At 42.5% G+C, this 13,883-nt stretch overlaps 1 protein-coding gene across 1 annotated transcript in view; it reads left to right on the plus strand.

The window, feature by feature from the left end:
* LOC117507690 (calcium-dependent secretion activator 1-like) overlaps nt 1-13,883 on the plus strand; it is a 547,099-nt gene that overhangs the window by 24,097 nt on the left and 509,119 nt on the right. The window contains 1 exon segment of the mRNA XM_034167504.1: nt 5,916-6,029. Coding sequence (XP_034023395.1) covers nt 5,916-6,029 — 114 coding nt within the window.

Below are 13,883 nucleotides of genomic sequence, written 5' to 3' on the forward strand. Positions count from 1 at the left end.
ACTATAATGTGGTTTTGTCACGACAGATGGACAGCAGCTTGTTCAGTTTGCTGGTGGGCCACACCTGAATCGGGGCTGCTGGTTCCTGACCAGCTCGCCACATTTGGCTCCACCTCCTTTTGTCTGGACCGGGGTTACACTTTGAAGAACATAGGGGTGCATGTACGTGTGCACCCTGAGGTCTATCACAGACGACTGTCAGCAAAGATGCAGAAAAACATGCTGTCATTCTGTAGTTTGTCCAGCAGAGGGTGCACCACCAAATGCACAAGAAGTCTATTTTGTGTAAATGTTGATCAATGTGACAGTGACTGCCAATCTGAGTGAAGGCACGGCGACCTACGCTTTTTACCTGCTCAAATGAATCATCCAACATGGCGGAAATTGCTCCCAGACCACCGTATTTCTGTATAAATCAAAAATGTTTAGCATTTTTTTTCTCTTGCATTTGGTAAACAGTAGTGTGAAAAACACTTCACTGTGTCAGCAGGTATATCAGTGTCATCCCTGTATTCTTCTCCCTAATGTCGGTATCATATTGGCAGCCCTAAATCGGTCGGCTCTAATAAATTTTGTGTTTCTGAGCGGCTCACATTTTTCTGCACTTTGCAATTTTATTTTTCTCCTCCGGACTTGTAACACATTCCAGTGGTGAGACTGTTGATATGTTGTGTGTAATCTGGGATTACAGATCCATCTGATGTTTATTCGTCAGAGGAATAAAACTGTTAATCCAACATCTGTAAGAGCTGTGCCAGCACCACGCTGCCAGACTCTAATCCTGATCCCCGTGCATCTGTGTTCTCGTGCACATCTGCAAATAGTGATGGACACATTTAAGTGAGCTTCATGGAACACTGGACATTTAAGGCTTCCACGCCTCATCTGATTTTGATCCTGTTCCCACAAACCCCTCACTCACACACACACACACACACACAGAGTAGGTCTCCAATAACTAATAAGTCCGATTTCATTTTTTTTTAAGTCTGCATGTTTCATGGTCAGATTGTAGGTCAGGTGGTCACTGATGTCAGATGCATGAGGACACTTCCTCAGGTTAGCTGTCAATCACCTCGAGTTGAGACTCAAACAAAATGCCACCATGCAGAAAACCTGTTCATTAAAAGAAACTTGAAAAGAGAAGTGTCCATATGGACAGCTTTCCTGGAGATCCAAGTGAAAATGTGAGTGTCCACAGGGGCAGAAAATTCAAGAACAAACCTGCAAAGACTGAATGACAAATGGACCAGTTCTTCTAAAGTTGATGGCAGTATATGGATGTCCAAAGTAAGATGTTGGGGGCATGGGGTGGGGCAGAAGTCTTTGCCACAGAATCAGATCTCAGAGAAGGAAAACACCAGAGGCAGGCAGTCCTTGATTTAGACCAGGGACATCTGTAAATGGGCTGGAAAATGGAAAGTTGGACATCTAAGGAGATGAGGAACTCAGCTGCAGGCAGAAGCGCATGATCCGACCCACTGTGGAGATCCACCACCTGCTCTGGTTCCTCGTCCAGAACAAAAGAGGGACACCTCAGAGAGAGAGAGAGAGACACTGTCTGTCTCTACCTTTTTTCAAAACCCTGGTGTTTCATCATGATTTAGCAAATCAAATGTTCAAAAAAAGAATGCCGCCATTTGAAATCACACTGGGTTTTCTGTTTTCATATGCCTCTGTGGATCAGAGCTGTTCACACGCAAATGTCCGCTGCTGCTGGAACTTTATTCACACTTGATGGCTCAAAGTCACGCTTCTGTAAACTACTACTACTTATAATGAGATGTTAAATCTCTCATAAACATACTTTTACAACTGCACACAAGAAGGAAAGAAAATGGAACTGTTTTACCAAGCCATGACAATGTAAACATGACAAATAATTACCTTTTTAGATGGCTCCAAATGTTTTCTCCAGCTCCTTTGGCTCCTGCTGGAGTGCTCCTCTATGATTCAGGAAGATTAGTCATTTTCAACCGACAACTTGCAGAGAAAATGATTAATCTGCCACAAAATAATTATTTTATATATGCAGTGTCCAGCACAGAGTGCGTGGCTGCAGGTGGAACAAAGCACGGCATCCAGCTGGGAACACGGTGGGATCGTCACAATGACGTGTGTGCAAGTGCATGGATCAAAGTCGTGCAATACGCAATGATCAAGGCTCACTTCCTCAAAACTTTTTAACTGTCAGAGGCTGACAGGGCCAGCAGGCTCTTCTGTCTGTGGAGGCTGGAGGACAGCAAGCCCTTCAGAGCTCATGGACAGAATGCTGCAGCTCTGGCCGGACTTTTTGTGCAGTAACTCTCTCCTCATGTATGTGCAGCACTGGAACAACACCACGATCACGGACTGCCGTGCGTTGGCGGAGAGGATAACAAATTCTTCCTGGCCAGCCAGCACCATGGCATGACTGCGGCAGCACTCGCCACGTCACATGCAGCAGCAGAAGCCCTCCACACACCAGCACTGCTGCGGAGGAGCTGCAGCTCTTCCACAAAAGCACTGAGAAACCGGCTTCTGTACTGTGTGAAAATGTTCAGCTGGATGAACGAAGTCAAACCTAATGCTAACGTTACAAAAACTAAGCAAATGATAAAAAAAACTGTCAAGAACTACAGCAAAACGAAATACGGATGAATTGAGGTTTTCTGTGGCATTTGTTCAAATTTTTCAACAGTTTAAAGATCCTGACGAGGCTCCAACTGCAGGAATGAAGCTGTTGCAAAGGTTAAACAATGCCAATGAAAGTCAACAAAAGTACAGATTTTTTGTTTTGTTTGGGTGCCGAATGGATGTTGAACTCAACTTTACAAGTTGGCTTGAATTGTAAAGTTGAGTTCAACATTAAAAAACTTGTAAGAGCTCTTTATGTTAAAGAAAGGTAGCAAGTGGACATAATTAAATGCAGCTGCGATGTTTTAGAGTGTAGCTCTTGGAGGACTGTGTCATACCCAGCAACGGGGTCAACCCCGTGTCCTCACAGAGGTAAGGGTTTCTGTCCCCTCCTTGGTCAGAGTTGCTCTCAGACGCCTCCTGGATCACTGTGAGGCTAAATTCCTTGCCAGGAATTTTTAGGCTACATTGGGAGCTCTCTGAGAGGCTCCCAAGATTCAGGCCCACGAGATCAGCAGCTGAGAGAAGCCGACAGCCACACCCATGTATCACCTGCTTCCTCATCAGGCAACGTGGTGGGTGTGGTGACGTGCAGCATTAGCACATGCCCTCTGCTCTTACCTTATTTTGACAGAATCTCAGTTCTAGGCCCGACCTGAGGTCCAGCAGTCCCTCAGATTGACAGAATGATCCTTATTGAATATGAAGGTAATTCTGGTCATGCCCAAAGACTCTCTGGAGTGATCCAGTACCAAAGTTATGCAAGTCTCAGAACCGTACCGTTAGGCGGGAAGCCCAGAACCCGTCTCTCCTTCATCAGCAGACGAAACATTCTTCTCATCTTCATGGTTTGATCTTACAGTCATCAGCATGCAGTAAAAACATTACTTGGCCTCCAGGTTCCCATACCTTTGGACTCCACACCTCCTGATTTACGAGCTGCTGTTTTGAAGGAGAACGTGATTCTGGCGATCGAGTTTTGGAACATTGATTGACAGCTTTACTCTTTGTGTCGGTTTCAGTGCAAAGAGAAGCTTATCAGGTAAATCAGTCAGATTAATCCGCCGACTGCTCCCTTATTGATTACACTCCCCAAATTAATGTCAGCATCGGATGATGTTATTTCTTTGACGAGGCTATAAAAATTCACCATATTTCAAAAATCCTACATTTGTACCTGAATAATTCTTCAGATCACAAACAAACACTTGCTAAATCTCTCAAACGGATCAATGAGCATAAGTTTGGATCATTCCACAGACAGTGTTATTGATCCATCAGCAGCATCGTCTTCAGTCAGAGGTCACAGACCTGCAGGCTGTCAGCTCTTCATCGACCCACAGACGCTGTGACGCTGAAGCTCTGCTGAGCTGTTTGCTGCAGTCTTTTATGGGGTTCTTCCACAGAGTGTCGTTCCTTCCCGTTTCATCACATTTCATCCCGTTTCATCCCGTTCCTTCCCGTTCCTTCCTGTTTCATCCCGAATAGCAAATCATGGTATGTTTTGAAGCATCGCAGTAACTTCTGGATCCATGTTTGTTGATCTTGTACAAACCTGGTAACTGTAGTATTTACGACCTTCACCAGCACCAGGTTTGAAATCAGGGTGAAATTTTAGAGCTGTTTTTGTCTCCCCATAAATTTCTGGTTTTAACTGTTCGAAGTTAGAAGTTAGAAATCGTTTTTGTGAGATAAAGCATCCAGGTGGTGATCCAGAACCTCCTCTGAGGATGGGTTGGATTCTGTTTGGACCTGTTGTTGTTGTTGTGAAGTCTGGATTGTGGGTCTGTTAATCATCCTGCTGGTGGCTCTGATGACCTGTGACGGTGCAGTCTGCTCGCTGTGGCCAGGGGGGCGCTGTGATTCCAGCTCTTAGTCCCACTGCTCTGTCTTTAGTAACCTTTACTGTGGTAACGTGTCCCCCTGCTGTCAGACGGGTTACCGTCACCATCCGAAGTGACCCTGTTTACACGGACGGCAGTGATCCGAAGATGGACCTGGTCTTCAATCAGACCCCACTCAGAGATTCCGATCACAAGGTGCTCAGAAACACAGAAGATAAACTCCAGTCATCAGCTCATTATCTCTGGAGTTCTTCCACGGTCCTTAAGGCTTCATCATCACTTTAAAAAATGTCTACATTTTTAAAGTGAAGCCGCCAGTGAGTGGGTTTGTTGTTGCACCAGGTTCCCACCAGAACGTCTTACAGCGTAGCAGTGAGGGTACGCCCCGATGGTTTCCAGGGGCAGTGCCCTGGTAGGGAGACTGGGTGCTGAATCACCGAGGTTTTAGGATGTTTGGGTTCTTATTTGGTGGTCAACCTGTAGCTAACACAGGCAGGTCGTCTTCCTACGGAGGATTTCCAGGCATGGCCAACTGGAAGGAGACCCCAAGATAGACCCAGGACACACTGGAGGGACTGTATCTCCCAGCTGGCTTGGGAACGCCTCATGATCCCCTGGGAAATGTGACAGGAGTTGGCTGAGGATAGGGAAGAGTGGGACGAGCTGCTTGGTCTGCTGCCACTGTGACGTGGATAAGTGACAGAAAATGAATGAATGAATTTGGTGATCTGGGGGGGGAGTGTAACTATTTTCAGATCTTTCCCCCGCACAGAGATCAAAGACCTCAACATGAAAGAAGTTCAGCAGCGATAAACACTTTCATCACAAATTACAGACACGGACAAAATGATGACTGAGGGATCTGGGGGTGTGACCTTCCCAGAAAGCAAAAAAAATCTGCAGCCTTTTTCCTGCATTCAGAGGCGGTGTGGGAAGCTGACAGTACTGCACTGTCTTGGTTTTAGATCTTGGCGTTTGTGGGACAGAGAGTCCAGACTTTAGACTGGTACTGTGTGTCAGCAGGACTTCAGAACAATCCAGAAAAATAATCCATCAGCGTTTCTAAAAGTCCAACGTGACGTCCTCAAATGCCAGAAAGAAAGAAAGAAAATGATCATGAAACCACAAAAATATTTACATTTAAGAAGCTGAAATAAAATTTTTAAAATCCTCGAAACAGTCAGTTGATTTTGAAAATAGTTGGTCATTAATTCGTAGCAGATTCATTGATTAATTTTTGCAGCTCTGATCAACAGGACTGAAATGTTTCTTGCGCTGATGTCATTTGTGCCCAGGAGCTGAAGTTTCATGAAGTTTGTGGCCTCCATTTGATGGTTTTCATCTCGTTTAATCTCTTGGTAATAAATACGTCGGCTGCGTCGGTCCAGATTCTTGTCAGAGGTTCTAACGAGTGCTGCTGCTGTCTGTCTGTTTTTTTGTTATTGTCCTGATCAGATCAATAAGCAGCAGCTGCAGACTGTCAAGGAGCGTTTCCAGGCCTTCCTTAACGGTGAAACCCAGATCGTTGCCGACGAGGCCTTCATCAACGCTGTCCAGAGCTACTACGAGGTGAGGATTCAGCACCACCAAAAACTGCACCACATTCATCTCGATCAGTTGATCAGTTTATGGAAATGTGATTGTGATCAGTGATTAGTTTCGGTGATTGGATTCAGTGCTGAGAGTAGTCCACGGCAATACGGAGACATTCATTAAAAACATCAGTCTGCTCAGTGCAAACGACACCAACACCGCAACAGAAAGAAGTCCTTTAGATGAAGTGAAGAACACTGAGGGGAAGGTCTTTGTTTCCATCGTATGGCACCTGTTCAAACGGCCAGACCCCTTCCTGATGGCAGGGACTGGCTGGTATCACGAGGGTGGCTCAGACTCGGCTGCAAGTGGCAGAGGTCACGATCCCACACGAGGTTTTGCTCTGTGGACTTTCTGTGTCACAGTTATTCCACTTCTGGAATCTGCAATCGTGTGATCCTGTTGTTGTGCCACTCCTCTTCCTGAAATAAAGAAACCGACCTGCTGAAGAAGAAGGCAGAGGGGACGGGACACAATCACCCTCAGGCAAGGTCCTTAGTCCCAGAGTCGCTCCTGGTGTGCAGTGAGTACCTCATGTGGCAGTACCCTGACATCACTGTGTGAATGGGTGAATGGGAGGCCAAAGGCATTTTCATGAGTTTCACTGTACTTTCACCAAGTCCCACTTTTGAAGTTCTTTCTTTTACTATGATGCCATTTTGCATATCAAAATGTTCAGAACAATCTCAGCTTCCTGACTGTGAGACATATATTTTCCAGGTCATTGGGTAAAAAAATTTGGCTCTGAAGATGAAAATGTGAATTGTTTTTTTAAATTCTTCACATCTTCAGGACAAATCTTTAGTTTGTGTCCATTTTTTTTGACTGGTAGTGTAGATAATTATATTCATGTTCCCAAACACTTATTGAGTGTTGTTAGAAGGAAAGGTGATGTAACTCAGTGGTAAACATACCACTGTCCCAGCTTTTTTGAAACATGTTGCAGGCATCCATTTCAAAATGAGCAAATATTTGCACAAAAACAATAAAGTTTATCAGTTTGAACATTAAATATCTTGTAGAACAAAAAAGAGAAGAGTTCACCGCGCTTCTGTATAGCACAAACAAATCTGGTGCAACCAGACAGGACTAATTTGTAAAAGAGAAAAATAACTGGTGCAACACAGAAATAAGTGCCGGAAAGTTTAATAAGGTGCTGAAACAAAAATATACAGCGGGACTAACGTTTCGATGTGAGAGTCACATCTTCCTCAGAGTCCTGCGTTCAGGATGCTAAGGAACTTTCCGGCACTTATTTCTGTGTTGCACCAGTTATTTTTCTCTATTAAATATCTTGTCTTTGTGGTGTATTCAATTGAATATAGGTTGAAGAGGATTTGAAAATCATTGTATTCTGTTTTTATTTACATTTTACACAACGTCCCAACTTCATTGGAATTGGGGTTGTAACAAAAATCTCATCAACACAACACATTTCTTTTGAATGATTGATGTACCCACTACATTCGCCCTATTGATGTTTCAAATCCCGCAAAACCACAGAGAGGTCGCCGCGCTGCGAGATTTCAGTAACATTGAGAACTGCATTGAGACGCTCTGATTACGCTGCACTTTAACCGCTGCAAACAGACAACACCATTAACATCGCAACATAAAACTATTTTTATATTGTGCCTAAAACTCTCATGAATTTATTCTCTGGGTTTATAGACGTTGTTATTGTGTTTATTTTATGTAAACGTGAGAATCACAGTCTGTCTCTCTGTTATTTTCAATGGGAGCTGCTGTGAGCTACAATCTGATCATGTCATTCTGGGGGAAAGTGAAGTTTGCTCTTTAACGTCTTGATTATTGTTCTTTACAACACTGTTTGTCCTCTTTGTTCCAGACTAATATATATAATATGTCTGAAATTCGGTTTGCATTTATTAAATTCCACGCAGATTAAACGTAGCAGACACGGATTATTTGTTATAATTGTTTTAGCAAGTTTTCAGGGTATCATGCAGCAATCTCTTATTAACATGACGAAAAGCATAAAAAAATTACATTTTTGTAGTATAGTATTAATTTACAACTGTCATCATGTTGATTCTCTATATGTTGTTAGACTGCAGCAACTCTCTGGCATGCAAGGGATTATGGGATATGTCAATAGGGTGAATGAAATGGAATGTTAACACATCATTTTCCTAAGCATAAAGACAGTGTCTGACGCACCCTGTAAAGTTACTGTAACTTGTGTGTTAGTTTTTACAATGCATGTGATTGGTGACCCACTTATTTTGAGACATTCTGAGCGTAAAACTGCATTTGAGATTCACAAATATACTGTTCTATTCACACTCCCATCCAGTAGATGGCAGTGTTCTATGTATTTTGACCGGGGTGGGGGGGGGTTGATGAGAGGAGATCATTTGAATTTCCCATAATGCCTTTTGGTGCCTGTGTCTGTTAAGACTCAAATCGTCAGAATTAATGCATTGATGCAGAGTTGCAGTTAAGTGAATGCAGTTGTGAGAAGAAGAAAAATCTGTGGGTTGACATGAATGGTGCAGATCAACTGTTTGTGTTCTGTGTGAGGGAACCTGCAGTTTAACGCACAGCAGGCTCCAGTCACGCACACACACGCGCACATGCACACAAGAACCCACTCCAAAATTCAGCATCCTTTTCTTTGAATGGTCTTTTTCTTGATTGTCACACTGATCACTGAAAGGGTAGTTGTAAAACAGCTAACTGATCATCTGCAGAAGAATGGTCTATTTGAAGAGTTTCAGTCAGGTTTTAGAATTCATCATAGTACAGAAACAGCATTAGTGAAGGTTACAAATGATCTTCTTATGGCCTCAGACAGTGGACTCATCTCTGTGCTTGTTCTGTTAGACCTCAGTGCTGCTTTTGATACTGTTGACCATAAAATTTTATTACAGAGATTAGAGCATGCCATAGGTATTAAAGGCACTGCGCTGCGGTGGTTTGAATCATATTTATCTAATAGATTACAGTTTGTTCATGTAAATGGGGAATCTTCTTCACAGACTAAGGTTAATTATGGAGTTCCACAAGGTTCTGTGCTAGGACCAATTTTATTCACTTTATACATGCTTCCCTTAGGCAGTATTATTAGACAGCATTGCTTAAATTTTCATTTTTACGCAGATGATACCCAGCTTTATCTATCCATGCAGCCAGAGGACACACACCAATTAGCTAAACTGCAGGATTGTCTTACAGACATAAAGACATGGATGACCTCTAATTTCCTGCTTTTAAACTCAGATAAAACTGAAGTTATTGTACTTGGCCCCACAAATCTTAGAAACATGGTGTCTAACCAGATCCTTACTCTGGATGGCATTACCCTGACCTCTAGTAATACTGTGAGAAATCTTGGAGTCATTTTTGATCAGGATATGTCATTCAATGCGCATATTAAACAAATATGTAGGACTGCTTTTTTGCATTTACGCAATATCTCTAAAATTAGAAAGGTCTTGTCTCAGAGTGATGCTGAAAAACTAATTCATGCATTTATTTCCTCTAGGCTGGACTATTGTAATTCATTATTATCAGGTTGTCCTAAAAGTTCCCTGAAAAGCCTTCAGTTAATTCAAAATGCTGCAGCTAGAGTACTGACGGGGACTAGAAGGAGAGGGCATATCTCACCCATATTGGCCTCTCTTCATTGGCTTCCTGTTAATTATAGTATAGAATTTAAAATTCTTCTTCTTACTTATAAGGTTTTGAATAATCAGGTCCCATCTTATCTTAGGGACCTCATAGTACCATATCACCCCAATAGAGCGCTTCGCTCTCAGACTGCAGGCTTACTTGTAGTTCCTAGGGTTTGTAAGAGTAGAATGGGAGGCAGAGCCTTCAGCTTTCAGGCTCCTCTCCTGTGGAACCAGCTCCCAATTCGGATCAGGGAGACAGACACCCTCTCTACTTTAAGATTAGGCTTAAAACTTTCCTTTTTGCTAAAGCTTATAGTTAGGGCTGGATCAGGTGACCCTGAACCATCCCTTAGTTATGCTGCTATAGACTTAGACTGCTGGGGGGTTCCCATGATGCACTGAGTGTTTCTTTCTCTTTTTGCTCTGTATGCACCACTCTGCATTTAATCATTAGTGATTGATCTCTGCTCCCCTCCACAGCATGTCTTTTTCCTGGTTCTCTCCCTCAGCCCCAACCAGTCCCAGCAGAAGACTGCCCCTCCCTGAGCCTGGTTCTGCTGGAGGTTTCTTCCTGTTAAAAGGGAGTTTTTCCTTCCCACTGTCGCCAAGTGCTTGCTCACAGGGGGTCTTTTTGACCATTGGGGTTTTTACGTAATTATTGTATGGCCTTGCCTTACAATATAAAGCGCCTTGGGGCAACTGTTTGTTGTGATTTGGTGCTATATAAATAAAATTGATTGATTGATTGATTGATTGATCATGACAAGAGCATTAATGGAAGAGAAATGACGTGTTTAGGACTAAAACCAATTTTACAAAGTGAACTTTCACGTCTTTTGTGGTTCCTGCGTTTCCTTGTTGGGAGACTGATGATGATAATAATAATAATACATTTATTTGAAAAGTGCTTTCCATCAAAGTGCTGCACAACATACAAGTCAACATAAACAAGTTATAATCACAGTCAAATGATAATATAATTACAGTTTGATTAGTTAATATAATTATAATCTTAGCTGTAGACACACAACTCATGACTCATATGTAGAAGTAAATAAGTGGGTCTTCAAATCCATCAACAGAACCTGCCTGATGTCAGGAGGCAGGCGGTTCCATAAATCCAGTGCACGGAAGGACAAAGCTTAAAATTAAAGGACTTAATTTTAAAGTGTGTCTTATCTTGAAATAATGATGTTAGATTGTGTGAATTTACCGTATTGACGCTCCTGATTATAAGACCACTTTTTATTTCTAAGACCTACTTTTGGAAAAATACTGGGTTTCAAACGTTTCACAAAGAATGCCTCCTGTGAAACGTTTGAAACCCAGCCTTAACTGGGGAGGGGGTCTGAGACACGCTTTATCCCCTGTTTACAATGGGGTACTCAGGTCAAAGCAGTTTCAGTCTTTTGTTCATGATAATGAGTCATTCATGTCATCAGCAGAGTCGTCAAGGGAGCCACAGCTGCCCTGTCATTAGGAGAGTGCTAACTAGAGCACAATAGGTTCTAATTAGAGCTATTGTTTAGTCACTAGCCTTAGCAGTCTGCCTCTCGGTAGGAGGGGTCTGGTTAGGTTTAAAACTCCAGCTTTTGTGACTTCGGATCATTCTTCTCGACAAGAGTCAAGACAGAGGTCAGACCACCAGAGCAAGAATTTTAGCTGAGGAAGCTTCTGCGATTTGAAGCGAAACGTCCTCGTGTCAAGCAACCCAGTCCAGTCGAAGATTCAAGCTTCTCTACTATGGAAACCACCTGGACAACTGAGAGCCTACACAGAAACAGAAGATTCAGAGAATCTGGAGAACTTTCTACACGTAAGCAGCAAGGCTGAAAACCAACATTGAATGCCCGTGACCTTTGATCCCTCAGGCGGCACTACATTAAAAACTAACATCATTGTGTAAAGGATCTTACCGCGTGGGCTCAGGAACACTTCAGAAAACCATTGTCAGTTAACACAGTTCGTCGCTACATCTACAAGTGCAAGTTAAAACTCTATCATGCAGAGTGAAAGCCAAACATCAACAACATCCAGAAACACCGCCGCCTTCTCTGTGCCCGAGCTCATTTTAAATGGACAGACAAAAAGTGGAAAAGTGTGCTGTGGTCTGATGAGTCCACATTTCAAACTGTTTTTGGAAATCATGGACGTCGTGTCCTCTGGACAAAAGAGGAAACAGACCATCCAGATTGTTACCAGCACAAAGTTCAAAAGCCAGCATCTGTGAAGGTATGGGGGTGTGTTAGTGCCCATGGCATGGACAACTTACACATCTGTGATGGCACCATCAATGCTGAAAGGTACATCCAGGTTTTGGAGCAACACATTCTGCCATCCAAGCAACGTCTTTTTCAGGGACGTCCCTGCTTATTTCAGCAAGACAATGCCAAGCCACATTCTGCACGTGTTACAACAGCGTGGCTTCGTAGTAAAAGAGTGCGGGTACTAGACTGGCCTGCCTGCAGTCCAGACCTGTCACCCATTGAAAATGTGTGGCGCATTATGAAGCGCAAAATACGACAACGGAGACCCTGGACTGTTGAACAACTGAAGTCGTACATCAAGCAAGAATGGGAAAGAATTCCACCTACAAAGCGTCAACCCCAGGTTTCTTTTCAGCAATGTAGCCAGGCTGACAAAGAGTCAGAGCTCTATTGAGCCGAGTATTCCTTTAACTTTAACTAGTAATAACTTCATGACTTTCTTTGCTAATAAAATTTTAACTATTAGAGAAAAAATTACTCATAACCATCCCAAAGACATATCGTTATCTTTGGCTGCTTTCAGTGATGCCGGTATTTGGTTAGTCTCTTTCTCTCCGATTGTTCTGTCTGAGTTATTTTCATTAGTTACTTCCTCCAAACCATCAACATGTCTATTAGACCCCATTCCTACCAGGCTGCTCAAGGAAGCCCTACCATTAATTAATGCTTCGATCTTAAATATGATCAAGCTATCTTTATTGGTTGGCTATGTACCACAGGCTTTTAAGGTGGCAGTAATTAAACCATTACTTAAAAAGCCATCACTTGACCCAGCTATCTTAGCTAATTATAGGCCAATCTCCAACCTTCCTTTTCTCTCAAAAACTCTAGAAAGGGTAGTTGTAAAACAGCTAACTGATCATCTGCAGAGGAATGGTCTATTTGAAGAGTTTCAGTCAGGTTTTAGAATTCATCATAGTACAGAAACAGCATTAGTGAAGGTTACAAATGATCTTCTTATGGCCTCAGACAGTGGACTCATCTCTGTGCTTGTTCTGTTAGACCTCAGTGCTGCTTTTGATACTGTTGACCATAAAATTTTATTACAGAGATTAGAGCATGCCATAGGTATTAAAGGCACTGCGCTGCGGTGGTTTGAATCATATTTATCTAATAGATTACAATTTGTTCATGTAAATGGGGAGTCTTCTTCACAGACTAAGGTTAATTATGGAGTTCCACAAGGTTCTGTGCTAGGACCAATTTTATTCACTTTATACATGCTTCCCTTAGGCAGTATTATTAGACAGCATTGCTTAAATTTTCATTGTTACGCAGATGATACCTGGCTTTATCTATCCATTGAAGCCAGAGGACACACACCAATTAGTTAAACTGCAGGATTGTCTTACAGACATAAAGACATGGATGACTTCTAATTTCCTGCTTTTAAATTCAGATAAAACTGAAGTTATTGTACTTGGCCCCACAAATCTTAGAAACATGGTGTCTAACCATATCCTTACTCTGGATGGCATTAGCCTGACCTCTAGTAATACTGTGAGAAATCTTGGAGTCATTTTTGATCAGGATATGTCCTTCAATGCGCATATTAAGCAAATACACTCAACAAAAATATAAACGCAACACTTTTGGTTTTGCTCCCATTTTGTATGAGATGAACTCAAAGATCTAAAACTTTTTCCACATACACAATATCACCATTTCCCTAAAATGTTGTTCACGAACCAGTCTAAATCTGTGATAGTGAGTACTTCTCCTTTGCTGAGATAATACATCCCACCTCACAGGTGTGCCATATCAAGATGCTGATTAGACACCATGATTAATGCACAGGTGTGCCTTAGACTGCCCACAATAAAAGGCCACTCTGAAAGGTGCCGTTTTATCACACAGCACAATGCCACAGATGTCGCAAGATTTGAGGGAGCGTGCAATTGGCATGCTGACAGCAGGAATGTCAA

The sequence above is a fragment of the Thalassophryne amazonica genome, chromosome 3, assembly GCF_902500255.1.
Source record: "Thalassophryne amazonica chromosome 3, fThaAma1.1, whole genome shotgun sequence".
Taxonomy (NCBI): domain Eukaryota; kingdom Metazoa; phylum Chordata; class Actinopteri; order Batrachoidiformes; family Batrachoididae; genus Thalassophryne; species Thalassophryne amazonica.